Source organism: Macaca nemestrina, chromosome 10 (genome assembly GCF_043159975.1).
Source record: "Macaca nemestrina isolate mMacNem1 chromosome 10, mMacNem.hap1, whole genome shotgun sequence".
NCBI classification, from domain to species: Eukaryota; Metazoa; Chordata; class Mammalia; order Primates; family Cercopithecidae; genus Macaca; species Macaca nemestrina.
Genome location: NC_092134.1, coordinates 80,669,571 through 80,697,319, shown reverse-complemented (window position 1 = coordinate 80,697,319; position 27,749 = coordinate 80,669,571). Strand labels below are relative to the sequence as shown.

At 48.8% G+C, this 27,749-nt stretch overlaps 2 protein-coding genes and 1 pseudogene across 2 annotated transcripts; 1 reads left to right on the top strand and 2 right to left on the bottom strand.

Moving 5' to 3' along the window:
* Positions 1–11: 11 nt before the first annotated feature.
* Positions 12–8,743, bottom strand: LOC105474300 (keratin 76). The gene is made up of 9 exons (XM_011728872.2): positions 8,144–8,743; positions 6,749–6,963; positions 4,923–4,983; positions 4,104–4,199; positions 3,414–3,578; positions 3,191–3,316; positions 2,319–2,539; positions 881–915; positions 12–439 (listed from the first exon to the last, which is right to left on the bottom strand). Exons 1-9 carry the CDS (start codon positions 8,741–8,743, stop codon positions 12–14), a joined length of 1,947 nt encoding a protein of 648 aa, XP_011727174.2.
* A 4,533-nt stretch (positions 8,744–13,276) lies between these two features.
* LOC139356799 (small ribosomal subunit protein eS28-like) lies at positions 13,277–18,981 on the top strand (annotated as a pseudogene).
* Positions 18,982–20,879: 1,898 nt separating this feature from the next.
* Positions 20,880–27,316, bottom strand: LOC105474301 (keratin 3). Its single transcript, XM_024790541.2, has 9 exons — positions 26,644–27,316; positions 25,354–25,574; positions 24,381–24,441; positions 23,929–24,024; positions 23,447–23,611; positions 22,902–23,027; positions 22,417–22,637; positions 22,043–22,077; positions 20,880–21,564 (listed from the first exon to the last, which is right to left on the bottom strand). The coding sequence occupies exons 1-9, from the start codon at positions 27,232–27,234 to the stop codon at positions 21,221–21,223; spliced, it is 1,860 nt and encodes a 619-aa protein (XP_024646309.2). The 5' UTR covers positions 27,235–27,316; the 3' UTR covers positions 20,880–21,220.
* Positions 27,317–27,749: the final 433 nt, after the last annotated feature.

Genomic DNA, 27,749 nt, shown 5'->3' with positions numbered 1-27,749 from the left:
GGCACAGAAGATCACTTGGTGGAGTTATGCTGGCTTGAGCTCGTGGTCTGGGAAAAGCGGATATTGGTGCTGCCTCCACCACCAGACTTATAGCCACTGCCTCCAGAAGTCTGGACACTGCCAGAGCTGGAGCCCATTCCACTGTGGCTCATGGACATGCTACCTGCACCACCGAGCATGCTCCCACTACTGCTGCTCTGGTAGCCCCCGCTGCTACCCCTGCCCCCAGTGCTGCCGCTGCTGACCCCTCCATAGCTGCTGCTGCTGCCGCCACTGACTGCTCCATGGGCACTGCTGCTGCCGCCACTGACTCCATAGCCGCTGCTGCTGCCGCTGCTGCTGCCGCCGCCTCTGTAGCCACCACTGCCACTGACCCCTCCAAAAACTCCACGGCTACTACCAGAGCTGCCACTTGTGCTGGTGACATTGCTGACCACTGCTATAAGACAACAGGCACACAATTCAGGCAAAGGGCCTGGGAAATGGGAAGCCAAGCACTGTATTACATCCCCACCCTGCTTGGCTCTGTGACTTCCAGAAAGATGCTAACTTATCTAATGCCTCACTTTGCAAACCTTGAGAGTGAGCCTGGCCTCTAGTGCCTTCTCCTAAGAATAAGAACCAGAAGTATCCACAGAAATTTCTGGTTTTCCAACCTAGGCCACTCCCCAAACCAGAGGAGTTTTATCTTTGGCCTGAGAGGTTGTCAGCTTATGCTAGGGGCAGAGCGTGTGGCCGAGGCCTGAGATCCTAGACACTGTCAGGTGGCCTGACCTCCTTGGATGGAACAGGCCTTCTTGCCTGAAGGTCAGTCAGTGAGGTTGTTTCTAGTTGCCCTTCTTACAACCCAGGGAGAGGGTTTTTTGAATAGACTACTTACAAATGCACACGGCACTCTGACACTCTCCAGACATCCTGAAAAGGAAGAGGAGAGGTGAATTATTTCTGCAATGAGTCAATAACCAGAGTTGAGAGTTCACAACTTTGGGAGCCACACCCTCCCATTTGCCCCACTAGGGGTCAAGCTCCTGCGAGAAGAAAGCCTATTCCAAGTCTGTTTCCATGACCGTATCTCCCCAGAAAGGGGGGTGCTTCAAGAGCTGAGACTTCCCACCCTTTTCCCCTTAGCACTTAGAGATTATCTTCTCTAGGCAAACTACTTGACACCCAGATCTGCCTTGATTGGCCTGTCCCCACCTTTCATCCCCTGCTAAGACCATCTTCCCACCTTAGCATGCTCTTTCATTTTTCTCAACTCAGCCCTGGATTTTTTTTTAATCTCCAATTCTCCCTTTCCAAGAAGGCTTCCACAATGAGCCCTCCTGGGGTGGTGGTGACATGATGGGGGTTGTTCAGGGTGGAGAAAATATGGGAGGGGCTGACACTAAATGCAGGATGGATTTGAAATGCCCCACCTACACTGCCCATCTTCCTGTGTCTTGTTCATGAAGCAGGCACATCCACATATCTGAGAAGATATGGAATGGGTGTGCACACCTTGCCCATGTGTGCCCACTGGTGTTGACCACTTTCTCCTCATCCCATGACTCCTAGTACACTTGACATCATCTTCACTCTCGCTTTCCTTCTCATACTTGGGTTCTGCTTCCTTCATCAGATTGGGAGCTACCCGAGGACAGAGGGGTAGCTACCCCCGAACACATGATGCATTGGGCAGGAACTCAGCAGAAAGATCTCTCGATTCTTGACACTCCTTTAGCATTCAATAACCACTCGCTAAGACTTTGTCTGCTGCTTAATGTAGTATTATTTTCCAAGAGCATGGATGTATGAACCATCTCCCCATATGGGATTCATGGGTGGGGCTTGTAGGACTCTCTATATTGAGCTTTCCAATATGGAGCCAGTAGCCACATGATGCTATTTAAGTTAATTAAAATTAAATTAAATGTAAAACTCTGTTTCTCAGTTGCACTAACCACATTTCCAGTGCTTAAGTGGCCAATGGCTACTGTATTGGACAGCACAAGAATAGAACATCTTCATCATCTCAAAAAGTTCCAGTGGACAGCACCGGCCTATCACTTGTCATAATGCCAAAGAACTTTCCTAATACATTGCACACAGTGAAGTTCAGTAGAGATATGTAACATAATATTGATGCCCATTAAACATTTGAGAGTTAGATGGTCTCAATGGACATAAAATAGTGGTACTTGAACCCTTGACTCTGTCATTCAAGACACTCCTTGCCCTTTGTCTGAGTGTTCCTCTCCTTATCATCTTGCTCACTTTTCACACTATCAAAGGTCACTCTAAAACCATATCTGGAGAATGGAGATCCCATGACCCCTCACCTGCACTCCTCTCCCTCCAGCAGCTTGCGGTAGGTGGCAATCTCCACATCCAGGGCCAGCTTGACGTTCATCAGCTCCTGGTAGTCACGCAGGAGCCGAGCCAGGTCATCCTTGGCCTTCTGTAGGGCAGCCTGCAAGTCTTGGAGCTTGGCATTGGCGTCCTTGAGGGCCATCTCTCCACGCTGCTCAGCCTCTGAAATTGCCGTCTGCAGGTTGGCATTCTGAGGTAGAAGATCAATTAGCATAGTGACCCGGAAACAAACACTTGATCTTTACTAGGAGTAGATCTTTTCCCCCACATCCTGCATCCCTTCCTCCCTTTCCTTAGAAATCTCAATGCAGCATGTGCAGAGAAAAGAAGTCCATTTTGCAATTGCTTAATTCATCTTTGGTGCATAGAAATCGACTTGTGGCTCATCAAGAAAGGGAGCACTAATTTGCTTTCCTATGCTGGTACAGGTAGTAGTGCTCTGGTTAGTCTCTAATCTTTTTTGCAAGACTGTTAAAAACTCTCTTGCCTAATCACTTTATTCCAATGATACAGAACAGCCATCAAGGTTATGTGAAATGTGTGAGAAACAGCTTCACTAAGGGCAGATCCTGCTGAGAGCTGAGTGTTTAAGTCCAGCACTGCAGCTGCAAGATTTGCTAGGCAAACTGGAATAAGCAAACATCTTTCTTGAGTGAGCATTCCAAGAAGCTCAACCTCCAAAAGAAACATCTGGAAGAACAGAGTTTCCCAAAGACTGTGCTATCCCACATGTGACACCATGAAAGGATGGAGAGAGCATGTAGCAGAGGAGCAGAGCTTGTGCTGCTTCTTTCCAGGGCCCAGAAGACCTCCGGGATCTCTCCGTTAAACCCAGCCCCACCTGCTTCTTGACATTTTCAATCTCAGCCCGTAGCCTCTGGATCATCCTGTTGAGCTCCATGATCTCACTCTTGGTGTTCTTCAGGTCATCCCCATGCCTGCCAGCTGTGGTCTGCAGCTCCCCAAGCTAGCAGAGGAAAAACCAATCAAAATGGCTTTTGCAAAGTGTTGGCACATTCTTGATGAAGGTCATCAGGATCTAAGGACACAAGGAGGGTTCCCACCTTGCTCTGGTACAGGGCCTCAGCTTCAGCCTTGCTCCTCTGGGCAATCTCCTCATACTGGGCACGGACCTCAGCAATGATGTTGTCCAGGTCCAGGCAGCGGTTGTTGTCCATAGACAGAACCACAGACGTGTCGCTGACATGGCTCTGCATCTGGGACAGCTCCTGCAGGAAACATGGATCGTTACTCTCACCATCCCCTGGCCCAGGGGATGCTGGGAATCCTCTACTAGCGGAGATATTCCAAGGATGGGGCTAGAAGTGGATCTGTTGGAAAAATAAGCTCACACTTTATGCCTGGTTACAGCCTAAAGGATGTTAGACAACAAGGCTAAAGGAAATATGCAAAATATGGAAATATAATCAGGCTGTCAGCCTGAAAGTATCAGCCAGTGAGTCCTATTGTGTAAGTGTCCATGGGCCCCCAGCAGGGAGGAATATTATGAAGAAGCCAGCTATAATATGAGTATAGGAGCCAGAGAGAAGGTGCAGAGCAAAATGGCCTGAGGACCTGTGGCTCAGGTCTATGCAGACTGAAGGAGCTCAGTTAACATTTCCCAGGTGGGGTGGAGCTGAGTCCTGAGCCCCATTGCTGGTTTTGTAAGTGTTGTGCTGTTTGGCTGTCTCCTGAAGTTATGCTTGGGAAGAATCAGACAGGAAGGTTCTGGAGCTTGCAAACCAAGGAATCACCATCTCATAGAGGGTCCTCAGGAAGCTGACTTCATCTGTCAGGCTGTCCACTTTGGCCTGCAGCTCCACCTTGTTCATGAAAGCCGCATCCACATCCTGCAGAGGAGGTCAGAAACCCAGAGAATGACCCTCTGTTCCCCTCCCACCCAGTGGCTCTTTCCTAAGCCCTCATGTCTCATCTTTGTTCCTCCCCTAGCTCTCCTCCTAACTGTGACTTCTCATCTTCCCTTTTAAAATAAGGAAACTCAAAGTGGCTTTCTTCCTTTTCCTTGCTTGACATGTCAAATCCTAATGCTTTAACAAAATACAAACCATAAGGCACCATCTGATTAAAGGTAGAAATTAAGAGTAACCATCTGATTTTAGGGTAGAAAAAAATTTACCTAATATGTATGTGACTTTGTTTGTGTAGTACCAGAAATCCCACCCTCCTGAACAGAAATTAGGGTATTCTCACTACTTCACTTTTATGATGACTGGTTTAAATATGCTACAAGTATTTGTTGATTGTTATTAATAGCATCTGGAGTACATTTGTAGGCTGAAAATCTTGATTAATTCTACACATAAAGCGCTCATTATTAGTTCGCATTGCTAATCAGCTCATTAGTCACAGTAACATTTTAACATACTTTCCCATGGTAATGTACCTAGAGCAGCTTCCTTCATTAAACATTTCATTTCCAAAAATGTAAGGAAAAGTGTCAATCTCACACACCATATAAGGTCACTGTGCCCCAGAACAGCTGGCTGTGCACTCTCTCCATGGGGGCAGCTCCCAGAAAGGGAACCTGGATATGCTGGTCCAGGCTCACCTACCTTCTTGAGCCCCACAAACTCATTCTCTGCCGCAGTTCGTTTGTTGATTTCATCTTCATACCTGGAACAACAAGAGGCACACATTTGAACACTGGCATTTCAGAAGTGGAAAAGAGAGATGAGGATTCCAGGCACTCTTCTCACCAGTGCAGAGACAGGACCAGCTTCATGGGCATGTGCAGTTACACGGGACCCTGGGCTCAGGGTCCTCACACTCAGCTCAATGCTGGCACCATATTGACATTCTTTCTTTTCTTTTCTTTTCTTTTTTTTTTTTTTTCTCTGAGACAATGTTTCACCCTGTCACCCAGGCTGGAGTGCAGTGGCACAAACATGGCTCACTGTAGCCTCAACTTCTCAGGCTCAGGCAATCCTCCTGCCTCAGACTCCCAAGTAGCTGGAACCAGAGGCATGCACCACCACATCCAGCCAATTTTTTAATTTTTAGTAGAGACAAGATCTCACTTTGTTGCCCAGGCTGGTCTCGAACTGCTGGGCTCAAGTGATTCTCCGTCCTCAGCCTCCCAAAGTACTGGGATTACAGGCATGATTGAAATTCTTAATAATTTTGTAACTAGGTTCCTGCATTATCATTTTGCACTGAGCCCTGAAAATCATGTAGCTAGTCCTGCCCAGAGACCTCTTAGAGCTCAGGGCACTGCCTGGCCCTCTTCCCTCTAAATCCAGTGATGGGCAGAGGTATGGGCAGTCAGGGTGAGAGGGCAGACTTCAAGGAGCTTGACTACTTGCCTAAGCTCTTTGATTGACTTTGCAAAGCACAATGTGTGCGTATGGAACCCAGTGAAATAAATGTTTGCTCTCATTGGGCATTTCTACCTGTTTCCTCTGTTTCTGTTTTACTTAATTACAGTTACTTCTTGTAAGAATTTCAGTTAAAAATGAATTCATATCTTCTGAATGCATCAGAGTGGTGGAATTCCTGCCTGTTAAGGACTAAAATCTACTACCAAGAGTTTGTATTTCATAAAGCTTGAGGAATTGGACTGATTCTAGGAGAAAAGAGGTCTCTGGGCAGGATCTCTTTCTTTCCTCTAGGAGGAAAGAGGCCTCTGAAACCTCTTTTGGGAATGTGAATCTGAGTTGCCACTGGATTCCCAGAGCCCAGCACAGAGCCTGCCACAGAGCGGGTGCCCACCAGGTTCGTGCGGTTGAATTGGAATAGGGCCTCTGCAGAGCAGGTGCCCGTCCTGTGGGTTCTGATCCTGGGGAAGTTGGGAGCTCCCTCCCACCTTGAGAGGCCCAGTTTGCTCCTCACAGACCTCAACGGGTATGGACTGCAACATGGAACGCTGAGGAGGAGGCAAACCAAAACTGCAGAACAGGACATTGGATGAGACTCACTGAAAGAGGCCTTTACCAAGTTCAGCCCTGGACATCTGCCTAGAATCCCCAGGAGCTAGGGGAGCGCTCACACTCCTGAGGCCTGCCCCCACACCTATGATTCAGAATACCTAGGACTGGAATACAGGAATATGCATTGTTGACAAGTGTCCAAGGTGATTCCTATGTACAGTCAAGTGTGTCAGACTCCTCATCCTAAAGGGTTCTAAACTCTGGGAGGACTCTTTTGTCCTTCTGGGCTGGAATAGGAGGGGGCCCACCTGGAGACTGAAATCTGTGTCATAGCCACTTGGGAGTCTCAGTCCCCACCCTCTCACCCCTTTCTGCTTGGTCATGCTTCACTCAATAAATCCATCCCAGAGTATTGACTGAAGGCACAGTTGGGAAAAGCTGAAATCTCAAATTAGGACCACACTTCCCTGCTAATTCCCCAGAAGGGGAAACTCCCCAGGAGGAACCCTCACTTCTTTTTGAAGTCTTCCACCAGGTCCTGCATGCTTTTCAGCTCTCCCTCTAGGTTCCCCCTCTCTGCTAGAAGTGAATCCAGCTGCTTGCGTAGGAAGTTGATGTAGGATTCAAAACAAGGCTCCAGGCTGCTGGGCCCCAAGCCAGTGGTCTGCTGCTGGAGCAGTTCCCACTTGGTCTCCAGGACCTTGTTCTGCTGTTCCAGGAACCGCACCTGCATCAAAGGGGGAAGAAAAGGAGTCAGCCTCTTGACTTGGGCATGTGGGGCTGCCCATCCCACATGGTAGAAATGTGGAGAAGGAACCCAGTTCTTCAATCTGCAATTTCCCCTGTTTTTTAATTTGGGAAAGATGAAGATTTAGAAAAGAGAGAACTAGAAGTTGTTGAGTGATTATACCATACCTGTTATTTTCATGTATTTCCATCACATTTAATCCTCACAACCACCTATAAAGGAGTTGCTGTGATCCCCATTTTGTAGATAAGGCAACTGAGACTCAAAGAGTTTAAGTTTCCCAAAGTGACAAGTCTACTGAGTGACAAAGCTAAGAATCAAACCCAGGACTGCCCTGGGTCTATAGGGGTCCTTCAGAATACAACTAAAGGAGGTCAGCACAAATAAAGTTTGTCATTGTTTTTTAGATGTAAGTTTTTTTCAGCTCCATAAAGGCAGTGAAAACAGTCAATGAGGTCTAACATTTCTTTAGAAGTTTCACATATGAAGACATCCTTCATATGATGTGATGTATTTCCATGTGATGGAAACATGAAAATAACAGGTATGGCATAATCACTCAACAAATTCTAGTTCTGTCTTTTCTAAATCTTCATCTTTCCCAAATTAATAAACGGGAAATTCACTTCAGATCCTGGGTTCAGTCCCACACAGACCCAGCACACCCTCATCTGCCCCAGCATGGACAGCTCAATTTGACATTGGCTGAAGCACAGCGTCGTTTGGAAGGTAAGGCAGCTGCCAATACTCCTCATTTAGAGGCAGCCCCAAGATCTGTGCTAACACAGTTTTTGATTACTAGCTAGTTTGGATTATCAAGCAATTGCTTTTCAGGAGAAATTAAAGTAACTGCAATAATTTTATGACTAATGGCTCATTCTTCAAAGAGCTAAGAGTGTGTTTGGACCCCCACTTCATTTACCCTCATCTCACTCTTAGCAGGAAACCAGGACCAGGAATTCTTCCCCCCATTTCATAGCTGGAAAAACAAGGCCCAAAAAGTGAAAGAGGCATGATCGCTGTCTTGTAGGGACCAAGGCAGCACCAGGACAAGAGCCAGGCACCCCTGCCCTGTGTCTCACAGGTCCCCATGGGATCTTTCTACACCAACCCCTGGGAACCCCAAACCCTCCACAGCACCTCTTGGCCTTGCCCTCACCTTGTCAATGAAGGAGGCAAACTTGTTGTTGAGGGTCTTGATCTGCTCCCGCTCCTGGGCCTTTACTTGTCCAATCTGGGGGTCGATCTCCACATTGAGGGGCTGCAGGAGACTCTGGTTTACAGTCACTTCCTGAATTCCCCCAGGAAAGCCCCCAGGGACAAAGCCACCAGGACTGCCAAAGCTGCCAAGCCCACCAAAGACACCAGGACCACCAAAGCCACCAGCTCCACCAAAGCCACCAGCCCCTCCAAAACCACTACCTATTCCTCTGCCACCACCAAAGCCACCACCATAGCTGCCCCCAAAGCCACCTCCATAGCCACCTGCAAAGCCACAGCTGCTCTGCCCTCCCACAAAGCCTCCAGCCCGGGAGCCACCAGCTGCCATGCTGATGGAGATGCTCTTGTTGCCACCCAGGTTGTAGAGGCTGCGACTGCCAAAGCCGCCTGCTCTGCTCCGGAAGCCACAGGCCCCTCCACCAACTCCCCCAGAGCGGGCCACACAGCTCATCCTGCTGCTGCTGGAGACCACAGCAGAGCCGCCGGAGAAACCCTGGCTCCTGCCACTGAAGGATTTCTTGCAGACTTGTCTGTTCATAGTGAGAGAGCTTGGAGGTGACCTAGTGATCACTTAGCAAGAGCTGAGAGCTGAGAGGGATGGGGATAAGAGAGGAGATTGGCCTTTATACACCAGAGAGTTTGGCTTGGCAAAAGGAGAGGCAAGCAATTAGTTGAGAGTCATCTTGGGTTTGGTTTGCCTCGTAGGCATTAAGTTACTTCTCGATTCCCAACACACCTCAAAGATAATCCTCTGGGCCAGAGTGGCTTTGCTTTCTTAGCTTAATCACCTAAACTTGCCTCAGTTGACAAAATGCTGGAGCTCTCCTCCCTCTCTTTGTGTGATGTCCTCAAGGGTTTCAGGGAACCCAAGCAGCACCTGATCCAGCAAGAGGAAGCAGCTTTAGACACCAGGGGATCAGGAGCCATGAGCTCTCTGACACAGGGGTGAGGACCAGGCAACCTCTTCCGGGCGGGCTGGGTCCCTCCCTGCAGCACCACAGTGTCCACAGGCTCCCACAGCGGCTGTACCCATCTCTCCCATCATTGGGCTTTATCTTCCGGTGGTATGCCACCTGTGCCCAACTCTTCAGAGGGCCTGGAGTGGGAACGGAAGTGAGAGGGGCCCAGACCCACAGAGTCTGCTCTGCCAGCACCTCAGCTAAAGGCATCCATCTCAGCAAACCTGGAGTTTGGGCTGAGAAATGCTACTTATGGGAAAGAAATTACAGTGGAGCTAAACACATCTAGCTCCTGGAACAGGAAGCAAACAAGTATGAGGTTTGAGAAGAGGAGGAGGCATGCACAGTGGAGAGCCTCAGACCAAGCCCTCCCCCCACCATCCTAGACTGACAGCAGGCCATTTCTGGACCCAGAAGCAAGAGGGGACAGAATCTGGGAACCCTCCAGCTGGCTGGCAGAGTCGGTTCAAGGACCCCATTCATCTTAGGAAGACAGTGCATGTTGTGTCTAGGCCCCAACTCAGATCTTCTGAAGGGGATCCCCTCCATGCTTTACTCCCTGGTCTGGGTCAGATGCCCCTCCTTGTCTTCCCACCATACCCTGTACTTTTTCCATCATGGCCCTGACATAAAGTATACTTACCTGCTTACTTGTCCATACCCCACCTGTCCCTGAGCTTCTTGAGGGCAAGGCTTGAGTCCTGCCCATTCTAAATTATCCTAAATGTCCAGCTCCTAGCATAGGGTAAGCACAGCACAAACATGTTAACTGACTGATGACTGATGTCTAAGACTGCAAATACCTAAAACCAGCTCCCACCCCAGCCCTGTGAATGAAAATCTTCAGAGGAAGGGCTTGAGAGTTTGCATTTTTAACAAGCCCTCCAGGTCATTCTTATAATGCAGGATGTCTGGGAAGCCCTGGTCCAGACCATGGCTGCACCACAGGGGCCAGGAGTAGGAGGATGGAGGACGCTTGATGGCAGAATGAACGACACATGATGAGTTGCTGCTCTCACTGCCAAGAGCTCAGCGGATCCCCACTCCCATCCAACCCACCTCCACACCCAAACACATCACACAGGGCAAGACCAAATCCTCAGGTTGTTGTCTGCATAGGAGATTTCACACATATGACAGGAGCGGGGGCACTGATTCTAGACTTCCTAAGAAATTGGTGGGGAGTCTATCTCCAGAATTCCAGCCAAATTGGCAGTGGGCGCTCTTTCTGAGTTTCTGGTTTCTGAACAGTCCAGTCTAGGAGAGAGGATTGATCTGAAAACCTGGGAACCACCATGAGTTGAGCAACTTCAAGAGCTCTGCAGCTAATTTTCAGCTCTCTGCTCTGCAGCTTGTCTGGCGTCAGATCCCAGATCCACTATCCACCAGCGTTTAGGCCTTGGACAAGTTACTTAACTTTTATGTGTCTCGTTTATCAACTGTAAAATGGAACTAAGAATGGCAAGTACTTCATGGGGTTGTTGTGAGCATTAAACAAGTTAAGTAAATATAAAATGCTTAGCCCAGTGCTTGACACGTAGCAAGCGCTGTATGTTTAGCTACTGCCAGTACTCTATTTGGGAGAATGGGGAAGCGATAACGTGTTTGGCCCTGGCTGTTCTCAAGACAACTTTGCATCCCTAAGAAGCTCACTAGAAAAGAGTGAGACCTATACTGAATAGGATTGGGTTGGGTGACCTTGGGCCACGATTTAACGTAAGTCTGTGTTCTAATCTGCCAAACCCTTTCCTACCCTACTGGTTTGTGGTGAGACTTGCAGGATAATGTAACTGAAAGTCCTTTGAAAATCACAAAATTCCACACAGGAGTAAGATAGCTGTGGTCTAACAGAAAACAGAAAACCTGTCATTGTGGAATTCCAAAGGTTCAATTCCTGGGTTCAAATCCTATGTCTACCTCTTACTATGTAGTGACCTTGGACAAGGTACTTGACTTCTCTCTCTCATTTGTAAAAGGTGGCATTGATCCTACTTGTAGAATTGTTTTGAAATTTAAATACGTAGTATTCAGCAATATATATTTGGATTTTTAAATTAACATCATTCATCCATAGATAATCCAGGAAGAGGATTTCATGCTGAATTCTTCCATGAGACATTTACTCCACCCATCAATTGAATGACAGCCCCCCACCCCGGTAAGGTCTTTCCTCATATTCTCTGGATCCTTTAAAAGCAGATCACATGCCCTTCCTGGAAAGAAAGCTGAGCCAGGCTCAGCTGAAGCTCCAGGTGAAAGCCCAAAGCAAACAACAGACTTAAGTATCTCTGATTCCCTTCCCTCCCTTGGCTGCAGTGCTGAGGTGGTGAGTGGCAGCCTCTGACGTGTGGCTCACTTCTACCACCCTGGCATAGGCTGGAGAAGCATGGTGGAAAAAGGTGATGTACAGATCACAAAAGCACGGGCTTGGGCTGGGTCACCTAATACGTGTCGCCTGAGCCTGCCAAAGCATCACCTTGTTTATCAGATGGAGATTGTCTTCTCAGCAGTTGAATGGAGCCGCTGGAAATACCCAGAGTTGCAGTCCTCAGCAACATTGCCCTTATTCACTGTAGGATCTTTCAGAACAGTATCTAAAGGATCTGCCCACTGCCAGCAATCTGAGTTCCAATCCCTCACCTGCTGGAACCTTCTGTGTAAAGCTTGCCAGATGGCTGAGCACCCTGGATTTTTATTTCCCCACCTATAAAATTGGGGGTACTAAAACCAAGTAGTTATTCCCTCTAACCAAATTGCTCTCTGGCAGTCAACTGCGGTGAGAAGACTTCAGATTGCCTGTAACATAATTATGAGTGAAGGAGTGCATCATAAGACAGTAGTCATTATCCTTGGTCAAAGTGGGCAGACGTCCCTCTCCACCACCATCTGCTGAGGATGAGGAAGCTATGGCTGCTGCCTCTTTCTCCACGGAGGTTCGCAGATCCCATTTTCAAGATAATCACCAATTTGTTCTCAAAAATAAAAAACAGAATAATTAACGTTCTGGGTATGCCGCCCCTGGACTAGGAATTAGCATTCTTTTCTTGTTGACATAAAAGCTTATTACTAATGAAGCAACTTTAACCAATGAACAGTAAAATAATTACCATATAGAGCAAGATTTATAGTGAAAGCTTGATAAAGAAGCAAACATCTAAGTACAACTAAATCCTTATGTTACTAAGGTCTTAGCTGTTAGCAATCACAATTTGTTCTGATTCTGGTCTTATCTCTACACTTGATTAAAACACACTCCAGCTCACCCCTAATTCTTTATCTGGTACTTGGATCTCTCCCAGGGCATATGTAGGGCAAAATTCTATCTCCCAAGATGGCCCTGATTAAAAGTTTCTGTGATTACATAAATTTGGGAAATGAAAAGTCTATGGCTCTTTCTTGGGATTTTAGTAAAGTTATTCAGCATATTAAAAGCCCTAAGAAGTCCTATAGAAAATAATCTTTTTGCCTTAATTTAATCACAGCTTCCCAAATTTAACAACAAAATCTTTCTATCTTAACAACTACTAACATGCTGTCAAGTATAGTCGGGAAACACTAGTCCAACTAGCCATCCAGGATGGATGAGAATGTGCAGATAGGGGTTAGGGCATAAGGAGACATCCTCATCCCTGGAGAGGAAGCACTTGCTGCAAGTGAGATAGCAGGAAGCTGAGAGCAGACTGAGGCCTGGGGTTGAAGATGCAGCAAGAAGGGCACTGGGGTGCTGAAAACTGTACAGGTTCTCTAAAGACCAGCTCTCCTGTCAATGAATATTTCTCACCAGTAAATGGATTTGGCTGGATATTTCCAAAAACCATGGCTCTTTCACAGGCATGCTGGATTTTCTGGAACTCAAATAACTGCATCTCCTCCTCTCTTCCCTTGCAGCTTGAAAGAGTGGAAAATATGGAAGCCTTGGAATTAGACAAGCCTGTATTCAGATCCCAGCCTTACCGCTTTCCAGTTGCATGGCATCAGGCAAGGCGTTTTACCCTCTGGGCCTCAGTTTCCCATTCAGCAAACTGGAGTTAGCACAGCGTCCTCATGGAGTTGTAGTGGGAACTGTAGGAGGTAAAGTTGGAAAACCCTTACACGAGGCAGGTGCTCAACACATGGCAGCTCTTGTGATGATGATATCAATGTAGGAAGCCCTCCTAGAAGGTGTCAGTTCGGAGGCTGAAGAGGAAGGAGGAGTTATAAGGGATAGCCCAGTTTAGGGTCAAGGCAATAGTGAAATCTTTGATTATTTTTGCAACAGGTTGCAAGGAATCATAGTGTCTATATTGGGAATTACATAAAAGCCATTTTCCCATGTCTGGTCAAGCCATTTTCCCACTACAGGGCCTCATCAGTAGTGCAATCTATCAATCAACAAATACTTATTGATCTGCTGCATACTTTCTAGAGGTGTGGGGACTATGTTTCAGTGAAAATAATTTCCTCTTTCAAATCTTAACTCCTATTGTCCATCTCTGAACAGAATTTTAAAACAGCTAACATTGACTGCTTGACATATACAAGTCACTGACAGGTTGTTTATATGTATCGTTTCGAATTGTCACAAAAACTTTGCAAGGCAGGAATTTTTATTCACATTTTACAGATAAGGGCACGAGGTTAATTAACTTGCCTCAAGTCAATTCACTTGCAAGCTTGGATTTTTTTTTTATTTTATTTTATTTTTTTATTTTTTTATTTTTTTTTAGACGCAGTCTTACTCTGTCACCCAGGCTGGAGTGCAGTGGCGCAATCTCGCAATCTCGGCTCACTGCAACCTCCGCCTCCCAGGTTCAAGCAATTATCCTGCCTCAGCCTCCTGAGTAGCTGGGATTACAGGCACCCGCCACCACGCCCAGCTAATTTTTATATTTTTAGTAGAGACAGGGTTTCACCATGTTGGTCAGGCTGGTCTCGAACCCCTGACCTCGTGATCCACCCACCTCGGCCTCCCAAAGTGCTGGAATTACAGGTGTGAGCCACCGTGCCCGGCCCGCAAGCTTGGATTTTAATAAGACTGTCCAACCTCAAAGCCTGTCATAAATTCATGGATGCTTTTCTTCTATTTAGACTTTAGCAAGTCAAATTACACCATCCCAAAGTGAAAAGTCCACTTTGACATGTAAAGAACCCACCCATATACTCTCTACCTGACTGCTGCATGATAGGTTGGACACCAGCCATGTGCAACCTACCATGCTGGCCAGGGTCACCAAGGTGCTGGTCAGGATGTGTCTCAGGGACAGAACACATGGGTGCGCATGGAATGTATAGATGACATGAGCTGCTCCATCATCTGCAATGTAAAAGGTGATGTCCTCACCCTGTTGGAGAAACAGCAAGAGACCAGGAGGTTGCACTTAGCTTGGCTGCTTGCTGGATCTTGGATGTTGCACTTGACCACTTGGCCCACAGGAATGATTTGCCACAATCTTCTTTTTTTCTTTCTTTTCGAGATGGAGTCTCACTCTGTTGCTCAGGCTGGAGTGCAGTGGCACAATCAAGGCTCACTGCAACCTCCGCCTCCTGGGTTCAGGCGATTCTCCTGCCTCAGCCTCCTGAGTAGCTGGGATTACAGGTGCTTCCCACCACTCCCAGCTAATTTTTGTATGTTTAGTAAGATAGGGTTTCACCATGTTGGTCAGGCTGGTCTCGAACTCCTGACCTCAGGTGCTCCACCTGCTTCGGCCTCCCAAAGTACTGGGATTACAGGCGTGAGCCACCATATTTTGTTTTTGCTCACCAAACAGGTAATCAAGATGCACCTTTAAATAATACATTTGTGTTGCATGTTAAAAAAAAAAAAAAAAAAACCCCACCCTTAGAATGTAATTGGTCAGATCTGCCTTGAAGCATCAACTTGTGCTGATGAAAATAGTTTTAAACTTTGTGAATTCCGTTTTGGTATCAAGGAGGAACACCCATCATTATCAAGGTATTCTCCTAATCAATCTCGATGGCTTCTCTGTCTGGAGATCAGAACTCCTGAGAGTTGAACGTGGGCCCACTCACCATCACAGGGCCTCAGCTGTAGAAACCTCATCTGCTAATGTAGGAACTTCAGGTTTGGTTTCTGGTTCAAAACTGTGGAAAGTCATTAGTCCACATACAAGGGAGGACATCCTAGAGTCCAAGAAGACACCAGCCGGCCCCATTCAGCAGCATAGCACAGTAGTTACATGTGTACCCTTTGGATTTGAGGCCAGATCTGCCACTTCCCATCAGTCATGTCACTCTGCTTCTCCAAGCCACAGTGTCCTAATTTAGAAAATGAGGATAATTGCTGCCTGCCTCCTATGGCAGTTGCAAAGGATGAAATGAGATGACATATGCAAAATGCCCAGTGTATGACTTGCACTAGTCACAAAAGTTAGTTGTTTAATCCAGTTGTTTTTGTTAAATATGTCAGGGCAGTAATTACCTTTAAGAGTCTACCCTATCCTTTTCAAAATCTCATTAACTTAGTGAAGCTCACAGTGCCTGGCCTGCTATGTGCCAGGCATTTTGCTGTTCACTGAGGAGCACAAAGATGAATAAGGCACAGCCATCCCTTTGAGTAACTTCTATTTTAATGTGGAGAACAGGCACTGAAACTTGTCATTTTAATATAATATGGCACATGATAAAAAGGGATAGACAAAGTCCCATGGGAGTCCAGACAGATGCTCAGTGCCATGGAGGGTCTAGGAAGGCTTTCAGGAGGCAGTGCCTGGGTAATCCTCAGTGATGAGTGAGCAGGGCAAGTGGGTGAAGGTGAGATGAGCATTCCTGGCAGAGAACAGAGCATCAAAGGCACAAAGGCATGAGGAAGCCAGGTTGATACGAGAACTGCAGGCACCTTGTGGGTCATTTGCACAGGTCTTGAAAGTCCCCACATAAGGCCACACTCTTTCCTTGGCTTGTTTCCTATGTCTTCATCCAGAATAAAAGGGCATTTCCATTTTAAAACAAACAAACTTCAGCCAGGCATGGTGGCTTATGCCTGTAATCCTTGCACTTTGGGAGGCCGAGGCAGGCAGATTGCCTGAGCTCACGAGTTCGAGATCAGCCTGGGCAACCTAGCGAAACCCCGTCTCTACTAAAATACAAAAAAAAAAAAAATTAGCCAGGAGTGGCAGCGTGCACCTGTAGTCTCACCTACTTAGGGGGCTGGGGCAGGAGAATCACTTGAACCCAGGAGGCAGAGGTTGCAGTGAGCTGAGATCATGCCACTGCACTCCAGCCTGGCAACAGAGCAAGACCCTGTCTCAAAAAAAAAAAAAAAAAACTTCTACAAATACATAGTTCCCTCAAATCCAGAAGAGTCTCTATTCAGTTCAACTGTAACCCGTATCACTGTAACTAAAGATCTTCTCCCAAGGAGAGAAGTGAATGAGATGACCTCATTGGCACAGCTTTCTCTGCAGTGGCACTGTGGACATTTGAGGCTGGCTATTTCTATGTTGAAGGGGGCTGGCTTGTGTGATGTGGGATGTTTAGTAGCAACCTGGCCTCTATTGTTTAGATGCCAGTAGCACTCCCCCACTTGTGACAACCAAAAATGTAACCAGACAGTGCTATATGTTCCCTGGGGAGCAAAATTGCCCCCACCGAGAGTCACAGCATTAGTTCTACCTAGAGTCACCTTCTCCTGCCACCGTCTTCTCTGGTGGTTGACAGAGCTGTCACCATTTGGTCTCGTCACCACGGATTCCAAAAGTATCAGATTCTCCCAGCACACCTCCATCAGTGGTTCCCTAGGAAAGCCAAGTCACCTTCAGCCTTCAGCCTGGGCTGGAAGTGTTGGTGGGGGTTATCTCTATCTTAGGCACAACAAAGAGGTACGTTAGACAGCGCGTGTGCTAGAAGGGCTTGTGAAGGATGTAGTGAAGATTCAGATAAAATGTGTGAAGAAGCATTTTCAGAATTTAAGTGAGTTTTTCTTGATCATCCCAAGATTATCTCACGGTGCCCACATTTTTTGTCTTTGTCTTTGTCTTTGCATAGAGGGAGAATGCACATGGACTGAAGTTCTGAGAAGGCAGAGAGAAGGTGCAGTCCAAATCCCAGAAAGTGAGATCTCTGATGCTTGGCTAACAAACACTCCACCCAGTTCTAGGCAAAACAGAGAAGAATCGTGTAGAGATTTACCTGCAAATTGCGTAAAACTTTACATGCAAACCTTGATCATCAGCAGTCAAGTCTAGATTATCCATAGGCAAGCGCTGAACTACTTTCAAATTCTTGTAGAAAACAATCCCCTGATTTCCTTAACTGAGCCTTTGTAGATGTGACACTGTTACCATTGATACTTGCTCTGACCTGTAGCCTATATTCTCACAAAGATATAGAAGGGAATCACCTAAAATCTAAAAACTCAACTTGGTCTTCCTAATGGGAAGTGAACCAGTGAGTCTGCAAGCTCTTAGAACAGGAAAACACTCTTTTGAGCATATCTTCTGTGGAAGACAGTGTGGGAGTGGTTGGAGGGAATAGATAGATAGATAGATAGATAGATAGATAGATAGATAGAATAGGGTGTAGGGTAGAAGTTGGTTCCTCTGTTTCATTGCAAGTGGATATACCTCTCCACACCCAGGAAAGAGAGATGTGGAAGAGAGAGCAAAGAAATTCTTGACAATTGACCAAAGACCGCAAATCCTAGTTTAGGATCCAGGCTCACAAGTAGGCATTATTCAACAATCACTGTGAGCTCATTATGGGCTAAAGTATGCCTTAGAGGACAGGAAAAGCATGGACAACACAGGACTCACTGACTACCTACTAGAAGAATGAAAAGTCTAGTCAAGTACAAGAAAGCAAACTCAAGCCCAGTGACTTAAGAGCACTGAAAAGTCAACATAGAATTCTGCAAAAAAAAAAAAACTATGCAAATGCTAAGGCAAAGGAAAAGAAGGAGCACTCAGAAGCAGGTAAAGTTCCCTGCAAGGGGGTTTCAGCCTGGATTAGAAACAGTCAGGGCCTGGCAGGGCGTGGTGGCTCATGCCTGTAATCCCAGCACTTTGCGAGGCGGAGGCGGGCAGATCACCTGAGGTCAGGAGTTAGAAACCACCCTGGCCAACATGCACTAAAAATGCAAAAATTAGCTGGGCGTGGTGGCTTGCACCTGTAATCCCAGCTACTCAGGAGGCTGAGGCATGAGAATCACTTGAACCCAGGAGGCAGAGGTTGCGGTGAACCGAGATAGTGCCACTGCACTCCAGCCTGAGTGACACAGGGAGACCCCATCTCAAAAAATAAAGAAAGAAAGAAACAGTCAGTGCTGGGCTGAGAATATCCAGCCAAGCATAGAGTTAACTCCTTGGGTCCCAGGTCCTGATACCAAGGTCATCTGCCCTGACTATTCCTCTGGAACAATGACACCTCCAAGAAATAGCCTCTCCGCCCCACTCCTCCTGTGCCAGGCTGTCCTTTAAGAAGCTGCGTGGAGCCCCACCCCACCACTTCACCACTAGTGGTTACTTAGGTAGCAGGGGTTCCTGTAAACCCCACAGGAGAAACAAGGCCAGTGAGCATAGGTCCAGGGAGGAACAGCAAAGGACAAAGGTCACTGTCTGAACGTGAGACTGGAAACCAGTGTGCATAGTACCCAGGAAGGCCAGGCCTGCTCTGGGCTTTCCTTGGAGCCAATTTAGAACCCCCCTGACTGCTCGGGTGGGGGCACTCTGAAGAACGTGGCCCAGGCTCCACCATCTGGTAGATTGCACTCCTGTCCCTGACTCTACATTCCAGTCCGCATTGGTTCTCAGCATGGGCCCTCTTCTCCACCCTCTCTCCAGAAAAACTCATTAGTTTCCATGGCTTTAAAATCCACCCTTAAGCTGATGATGTCCAGATGCGAGTGTCTAGCCCTGATGGGGCCCCCTTCTGAATCTACAGGCTCACATCTCACCTGGACGTCTCACGTGTCTATCTCATGAGCAGCTCTTGCTTGTCTAAAGCAGAGCTGAAGTTTCTCTCCACATCTATCCCGCCCTCCCACTCCTCCACTCAAGTCAGTAAATGGCACCAACCACCCAAGTGCTCATACTGGGAAACTGGGTATCCTGGTTGAATCTCCCCTTTCCCTTAACCTCCCCACCTCCATCCAGTCCATTAACCAGTCCTGGCATTTATCCAACTCAGACCCTAGTTTCATTTCTTTATATACTTCCCACAATTTAAAATTATTTTGTTCATTTGGTTTGCTTACTTTTTTTTGTTGATTTCCTTACTAAAATGAGGGTGGGGTCAACATCTGATTTCTTGCTCACCAATTCATCTCCAGAATTTAGCCCAGTTCCAGACAGAAAACAAACACTTAATGAATACTTGTTGAATGAGTGAAGGAAGGAATTCAATGATAAAGACTTTGCCCAGGGTGAAGCAGCTGCCCCATGACTGGCACAGTCCCATAGGGCCAATCCCCTAAACTGGGTCGGGCACTGAGCCTCCCCACCTATGTCTCCTACTTCTTTCCACAGAAGGATACCAACCAGAAAAAGTACCTTCCTACCCAAACGTGAAGTAACAGCTCCTAAATCCCACCTCCTTCAAAAAGTGGAACCAGCTGGATTTCCACACTGAATCTCTTCAACTGCCAGTTGCAGGTTTTCTTTATCTATCTGCCATTCCTCATCTCTAAAATGAATTCAACCTTGTCCAAGGATGGAAATACTGCTTCCCTGGCCTAGCCTGACTACACATTTCTATTCCACAGCCTGTGTGTTCTCTCTGGGTGCCTGGGCAGTGTGGCATGCCTGGAAGGCATCGTCAAAGACAGTGGGGGGAGTGGAAGGAGCTCTAGACTTGGGATGCAAGGCTTCATTCCCAGCTCAGGCATTCACATGCTATAAGACCCTAGAGGAGTCACCCTTCCTCTCTGAGCCTCGGTCTTTTCATTTGGAAGCAAAGGCCTTGGACTCCTTGCTTCTGAGTCCTTTCCAGCAGTGACCTTTTGGACAGCACTCCCATGGCCAACTAACACATTCTCAGAACTTCTTGGTGCAGGGCAGAGGCCAGGATGACAAGAACTCTCATGGCTGGGGCACATACTTTCAGGCCCCAAGTGCATGCACAGTGCTTAGGGGCAAGAATGGGGGCCTCTGCAGGAAATGCTGGATTCAAGGAAGCTAACAGGTTTTCCTTGCTACTGAACTTCTTAGAAACTCTAATGTGTGCTCCAAAAAGAAAAGATGTAATGGGCGTGGAATCTTTTATTGCAGAGTGTCTCAACGGAATGGTGTTCCTGGGTCAGACTTTGAATAGGCTGCTCTGGGGAAACCTCTCCATCCCTGGGCTTCCAGCAGCCCGCACTTTCCCGGAGCACTTTGATGGGGGAAAAGCTTTCACGATGTCAGCTGGAGTGAGAATCAACACCAAGGGAAGAAACCGTCTGTCCCCAAGGCCCTCTTAGTTCCCCCACATGAGAGAAGGCAGGGAGGAGATAGATGTCTGCATGGCCCAGCCTTCACCATCAAGGACGGTGAGGGTACACAGGGTACGCAGCATCCGGGAGCAGAACCTCTCCCTCCCCACAGTGCTCACAGAATAATGAACAACCGGATCCGCACAACGTATGAAGAAGACAAACTGCCTCTGTTTCAGAGGAAGAGTTCTCCAGCTGCTCTGTGGATCACAGAGCCCACATGGGAGAGGCAGAGGCAGGGAGGCCAGGGAGGTGACCAGGGAGCTCAGTGCCCTGAGGAGGACATGGAGCGAATACTCAGAGGCCCGGAGTGAAACAGTGCACTTTATTGGCGAAAGACCGGAGGGGCGGAGGGGGCTGTGTGTTATATACATCAGAGCTGTAGTGAGCATCCCACCCAGGGAAGGGACCCCGGGGCAGCAGAAGGTGGCGGCCTAGGCCACACCTGTACAATCACAGGCACAGGCTGGAGCCAGAGAGGAGAGCCTGAAATTCTCGTGACTGGGCTTGGCCAGGGATCTGGAAGGAGGAGCAAGAGGCCACCAACCTTCCAGCGCAGAGCCAAGTTCTTGGGAAGCTGGGGGTGTTGCCGATATGGGGGCGTGGGGAGCGGAGGGGAAGCGCGGGTGGCTGCGATGCTGATGCATACTCTTTATCTGGAGTAGCGCTGAGAGGACTGGGAGGACTGGGAGAACTTGATGCTGCCGCCCCGGTTGCTGGCCGAGCTGAAGCCCCCACCACTGACTCCATAGCGGGCGCCGGAGCTGGAGCCAAAGCCGCTGCCACCGCTGAAACCGCCGCTGCTGCCGCCACCAAATCCACCGCCGATTCCACCCCCGATTCCGCCGCCGATTCCACCGCCGCCTCCCCGGCCAAAGCCACTGCTTGAGCCTCCGCCCGCGCCAAGGCCACCTCCTAAGCCACCGCCCACGCCTCCGCCGTAACCGCCCGCATAGCCACCTGCGGAGGCGGAAGTCGTGCTGCTGCTGACCACGGCTGTGGGGGAGAGGACAGGACAGCGGTCAGCGCCGGCGCCCAGGCCGGCTGCTGTGTTATCATCAATGATCCACCAGGCCCGGGACTATCCAGAGCTGACCAAGGCAGCTTTGCACAGGATAGTCACAACGAGCCGTTCCATGGCCACTAGCTACTCACTCCCCTGCCATTAAGCCATTATGAATTAGCCAGTGGTTCCTCCCACAGTACAATCTTGATGACCCCCTGGGAGGGGATCTAGCCTCTGAATTTCTCCTCCCATCAAGGGGCCCCCTATGGATCTTCCACATTGGCCGTTGAAGCCTATCAAAAGTGCCCTGAACCCAGAACAATTACAAAAGCCAATCGCTTCCCTCTCCTCTCCCAGAAAACCCCTCCAACTTCCATAAAAATATGTTTAAATTAGTTGCTACTACCCTGAATTAGTGCAGATACTTCAGAATTAACTCTCATTTTCTTGGCTACTTTCGGTACTTACAGATGCTGACAGCGCTGGGACACTCTCCAGACATCCTGTTTGAGAAGACAGGAGAAAGTAGGCCCCGTCACAAAGCACACACCAACAAGTCCATGGACCAAGGGCATGAATAGCAACCAGAGCTGAACCGAGAAGCCTGGCACATCAGTAAACTTTCTCCACCCCTCTTTGGGCCGTAGCAAGGACAGCCCGTGGGCACCCGTTGCATAAGTGCTTTGGCTGCCTGGGAAGGAGTGGGCTGGTAGAGGCAAATGCTTCACTGCAAAGCCTCTCTTTATATAGCAGGGCTCCATCCCCAGTTACTTGGTCACTTATCTGGCCCTTGACATATAACTTGAGACAGGGGGTGTGGGAAGACGGGACTAGAGGCTCACCTGTACTCCTCACCCTCCAGCAGCTTGCGGTAGGTGGCAATCTCCACGTCCAGGGCCAGCTTGACATTCATCAGCTCCTGGTAGTCACGTAGCAGCCGCGCCAGGTCGTCCTTTGCCTGCTGTAGAGCAGCCTGCAGCTCTTGGAGCTTGGCATTGGCATCCTTGAGGGCCATCTCCCCACGCTGCTCAGCCTCCACAATGGCTGTCTGCAGGTTGGCATTCTGGAGCAAGGGAGGTAGGAGGGACGAGCTCAGTAAGAGGGCCCCAGGCCCTTCCTTACCTGCAATGGATTATCCCATCTTAAAGTCAGGGAACATTCCTCCTCCCCTAGTGCCTCCATCTTGTCTCCATTTGTGGAGATAGTGCCCTGTGGGTCAGCCAGCCTGAGATGACCTCCAGACATCTATTCCAAGGGAGGAGTCCTGAGATCCTAGCCCCCACCCCTCAGCAGTCATCCCAGGAGCCAGCATCCATGACCATCCCACCTGCTTCTTGATACTCTCGATCTCTGCCCGCAGCCTCTGGATCATTCTGTTGAGCTCTATGATCTCGCTCTTGGTATTTCTTAAGTCATCCCCATGCCTGCCAGCTGTGGTCTGTAGCTCCCCCAACTAGAGAACAGAAGGGAAGATGGGGTATTCCTGCAGCTTTGATTGAATTGTTTCTATACCTACGACATCACCCACCAAACCTTGAGAAGCTCAGTAAGCATTTGCTAAAATGACTGCATTGTGTTTCGTCAGGGACACCCCCAAGGCAGCAGGAAAGAGAACATCTGGGTTGTTGTGGTAGAAGATTTTCCTGCCCTGTAGTTCCTGAGCAAGCTGGAGTCAGTCCCACATAGCAGGCAACCAGCTCCCCCAGGGGCAAGACTTTCTGCAACTGAACCACCATTAGAAGGATGTCTTCAGAGGGTAAAACCAAAAGTCATTCACCCAGTGACCACTGGGATCTCACCACCCAGCTGTCCAATAGGCCACAGCCTCTCTGAAACCTCCAGTGGATCCTCTAAGAGGTGCCTGGCACCCACCTTGGTCTGGTACAGGGCCTCAGCTTCGGCCTTGCTTCTCTGAGCGATATCCTCATACTGTGCACGAACTTCAGCGATGATGCTGTCCAGGTCCAGGGAGCGATTATTGTCCATGGACAGCACCACAGATGTGTCACTGATGTGGCTCTGCATCTGAGACAGCTCCTGTCAACACAGAGGGAGCTTGTTCACTTTTGGGGTCTCTATAACAAGCACACAGGGCCCTGAGAGACTCCTGATCAACAGTCTCATTCACTGATTCCTTGCTCCACATGTGTATCGGCCACCCTCTGTCCCCAGCCCCCCAGCCACTCAGCGAACCCCATGTCTGCAGCCTATCCTGTGGAATCCCTTCCAAGGGTCCTCTTCTCCAGGCTCATCCCAGATGTCTTCTGGGGCCTAGATATACCAAAATACACCAGCCTCAAATCTGGAAACATCTCACTCTCCCTCTGTCCCTTCTTAGTAGGTAACATCCTCACAGCATCGTAGAGGGTCCTCAGGAAGTTGATCTCATCTATCAGGGCATCCACTTTGGCCTGAAGCTCCACCTTGTTCATATAGGCACCGTCCACATCCTGAGAAAAGAAGAGCATAAAGGCCTTATTCCCCCAAGGAACAAACAACAAACCACAACTGCAGCAAGAAACAGCAGAGGGGACTGGTGAAGTGATGGTCCTTGTCCAAAACCAGTCTCCACTTGAACAGGCAATTTGTATCTCATTAGGATGGTCTAAGTTCAATCCTACTTAAAAACTAGAGACTGATTAACTGACTCTTTTAGGGATCTTCCAGACTAAGGTGCACCTGACTTCTGTTTATTGCTCCAAAGGCCTGAACTTGGCAGCTCTGTGGCAGTGGAGTGAGGAGATTCCCCCAACCCAGCCAGAAACCTGCAGCTACAAGCCTCGGAAACCTCACACACAGCCCTTACCTTCTTTAGAGTCACAAATTCATTCTCAGCAGCTGTACGTTTATTGATTTCATCCTCATATCTGTGTGAGAAAAAAAGAAACAGCTGAGTTTGGTTTTGAGGTCATCGTAAACACCATTGTTCCCTGGAACTCTGAAAGTTCATCTCTTCCGTCCCTCCATCCCTATCCCACCCCTCTCAGATGAGCACATCCTCTTTACTATCTCCCTGTTAGTTAGGGAGACCAACCATGTCAATTTGCCCAGGCAAACTGTTTGGCTTTAGCACTAAAAGTTCTGCATCCCAGGAAACCCCTCAGTCCCAGGCAAACCTCTGGATAGTTGATCACCATACCACGAGTTGTCCCAGAATCTTTCGGATGCCAGAACCAGGATCTTCCCCAACCTGGCTCATGAGAAAATGCTTCCCCCACTCTAAACTCATCCGTTTTTTTTGTTTGTTTGTTTTTGTTTTTGTTTTTGTTTTGTTTTGTTTTTAGACATAATCTCGCTCTGTCGCCCAGGCTGGAGTGCAGTGGCGCAATCTTGGCTCACTGCAACTTCCATCTCCAGGGTTCAAGTAATTCTGTTGCCTCAGCCACCCGAGTATCTGGGAGTACAGGTGTGTGCCACCACACCCAGCTAATTTTTGTATTTTTAGGACAGATGAGATTTCACCATGTTGGCCAAGCCTCTCTCAAACCCCTAATCTCAAATGATTTGCCCACCTCGGCCTCCCAGAGTGCTGAGATTACAGGCATGAGCCACCATGCCCAGCCTAAACTCATCCCTCTTGCCAATTTTATTTGCAAAGCACTATGCTTGGAGAAGGAAGGTGAGGGGAAACTGAATGAACCAAGTTGTCCTTCGTGAAGGTAAGGAGAGGGAAACGGGCCAGGTGACACCACTGCCTAGAAGTCAGGAGGCATGTAGAAGGGGCCAAGACTCTGAGACAGGGTGGGCCATGGCATCTTCCCACTCCTCCCGTCACTCACTTTTTCTTGAAGTCCTCCACCAGGTCCTGCATGTTCCTCATCTCAGAGTCCAGGCGCCCTCTCTCCCCGAGGATGTTGTCCAGGTAGCTCCGCAGGTAGTTGATGTGATTCTCAAAAAGAGGCTCAAGATTGTTGGTGCCTGAGATGGAACTTGTGCTCTGCTGCTGGAGCAGGTTCCACTTGGTCTCCAGGACCTTGTTCTGTTGCTCCAGGAACCGCACCTGCAATGGTTGCAGGAAGCAACATCAGGTAACACTTGTAGCAGAGGAGCAGAGGGGCCTTCACTCAGGTAGGACCAGGTGTCTATCTCCTGGGCCCCCAGCACAAAGGCCTAGAAAGTATGCAAAGATAGGTTCCTACTGTAGTCAGAGAGATTATGGTCAGATGGGTGATCAGTCAGGACACTACACTTGCATTGTGGTTCGGAAAGTCACAAAGGAAGGGGAAACCAGAAGTGACTCCTACCGGAAAGCAATAGAATTGTAAGGTTGACCCCTTGGTGTTCCTAAGGACTTCATGACCCTATCTCAACTTTCAAAACTACAGTACACTCTGCAAAAATGCACATAAACCTCAGCAGCACCATTTCCACCCATGACTCTACTGACATGTTAGCTCTTCAAAAACAGTGAAGTGATGCTGGGAAGCAACGCTGGCTGGCATGCCGTAGTTAGCGTGACAACACCTCTCTTGACCCTGGAGGGACAGCAGCCCCATGAGAGCTGTCCTGGTCTGGAGAAGCTCACTGAGCACTCTTGTCTTCCTGACTAGGCTGAGTAGGAGTGCACAGTCACCCATTTCTCTGCACTCCCTTGGGACTAAGGTTCTTATGCTCCTAATCCCTCATGCAGGTGATCAGCCTCCTCTGCCTGGCACAGCAACATGTAGGGGAAAGGGCTTCCTGGAAAGCTCAGAGGACAGCTTATATTTGAAAAGCCTCTCATTCTCAGTGGACCCTTCCCTGATGGTGGCTGTGGCCCTTGCCTTGGGTTGCCTGCCCTGCCAGCCTGGGCCTCAGTAAGGCAATGACTGGAAGTTTCAGCAGAGGTTCCGACAAACAGGATATGCGGTGCTCAGGTCCAAATAGGGGACTGTTTTCTTTCTGCACCTCCCCTCACTTGACCATGTGGACAAACTCCTCAACCCTGAATATCTTCCCAGACCCTAGAGTTCCACCTAACTCCTCACCCTCCAGTCTGGCCCATCCAAGACACATTTAAACACTGTGTCCCAAAGATCAAATTCAAAGTCTCCAGCCCAGGAAGGGATGGCCAGTCAGAGCTTCATCACCTTGTCAATGAAGGAGGCAAACTTGTTGTTGAGGGTCTTGATCTGCTCCCGCTCCTGGGCCTTTACTTGTCCAATCTGGGGGTCGATCTCCACATTGAGGGGCTGCAGGAGACTCTGGTTGATAGTCACTTCCTGAATTCCCCCAGGAAAGCCCCCAGGGCCAAAGCCACCAGGACTGCCAAAGCCACCAGGACCACCAAAGCCACTAGCCCCTCCAAAGCCACCAGCTCCACCAAAGCCACCTCCCATTCCTCTGACACCACCAAAGCCACCACCAAAGCCACCTCCATAGCCGCCCCCAAAGCCACCTCCATAGCCACCTGCAAAGCCACAGCTGCTACGGCCTCCCCCAAAGCCTCCAGCCCGGGGGCCACCAGCTGCCACGCTGATGGAGATGCTCTTGTTGCCACCCAGGTTGTAGAGGCTGCGACTGCCAAAGCCACCTGCTCCGCTCCGGAAGCCATAGGCTCCTCCACCAGCTACCCCAGAGCGGGTCACACAGCTCATCCTGCTGCTGCCAGAGACCACGGCAGAGCGGCCGGAGAAACCCTGGCTCCCGCCACCAGATGTCTTGCTGGCTTGTCTGCTCATGGTGAAGAGTTTGGTGAAGAGAAGAGTGTAGGTTAAGCAGGGAACACTGACAGTCAGAGGAAGAGGGACAGGAACTGAAGACCTGTGCAAAATAAATCCTTTTATATACATTTGAGGAGGTCGTTGGGCTCAAACGAAGGAGAGATAATTAATCCCAAATATTCATGGGTTGGGTTTGCCTCCAAGGCAATAAGTTTATTCCAGGCTACCAAACACACCTTGAAAATAATCTGAAATGGTAAAAGTGCTAAGGTGGCAGGCTTACCTGGCGAGGGGGTGGTGCCTGGCATTGCCCCATGTTTGGGCATGGCCTCCTCCTAGCTTTGTCTGACGGGAGCCAGGAGGCACACTCACCTGCATCAGGTGCTCAGCAGCCGTCCCTCTGCCTGTTAGCTGCCCCTGGGCCCCGCAGAGCTGTGCCCAGCTCTGGAAAGGATAGAGTGGAGACGTGAGGAGGTTCTGCTTCTCTGAGCAGAAGAGACAGTGGAGCCCACTCACAGCTCTGGGAAAGTGTC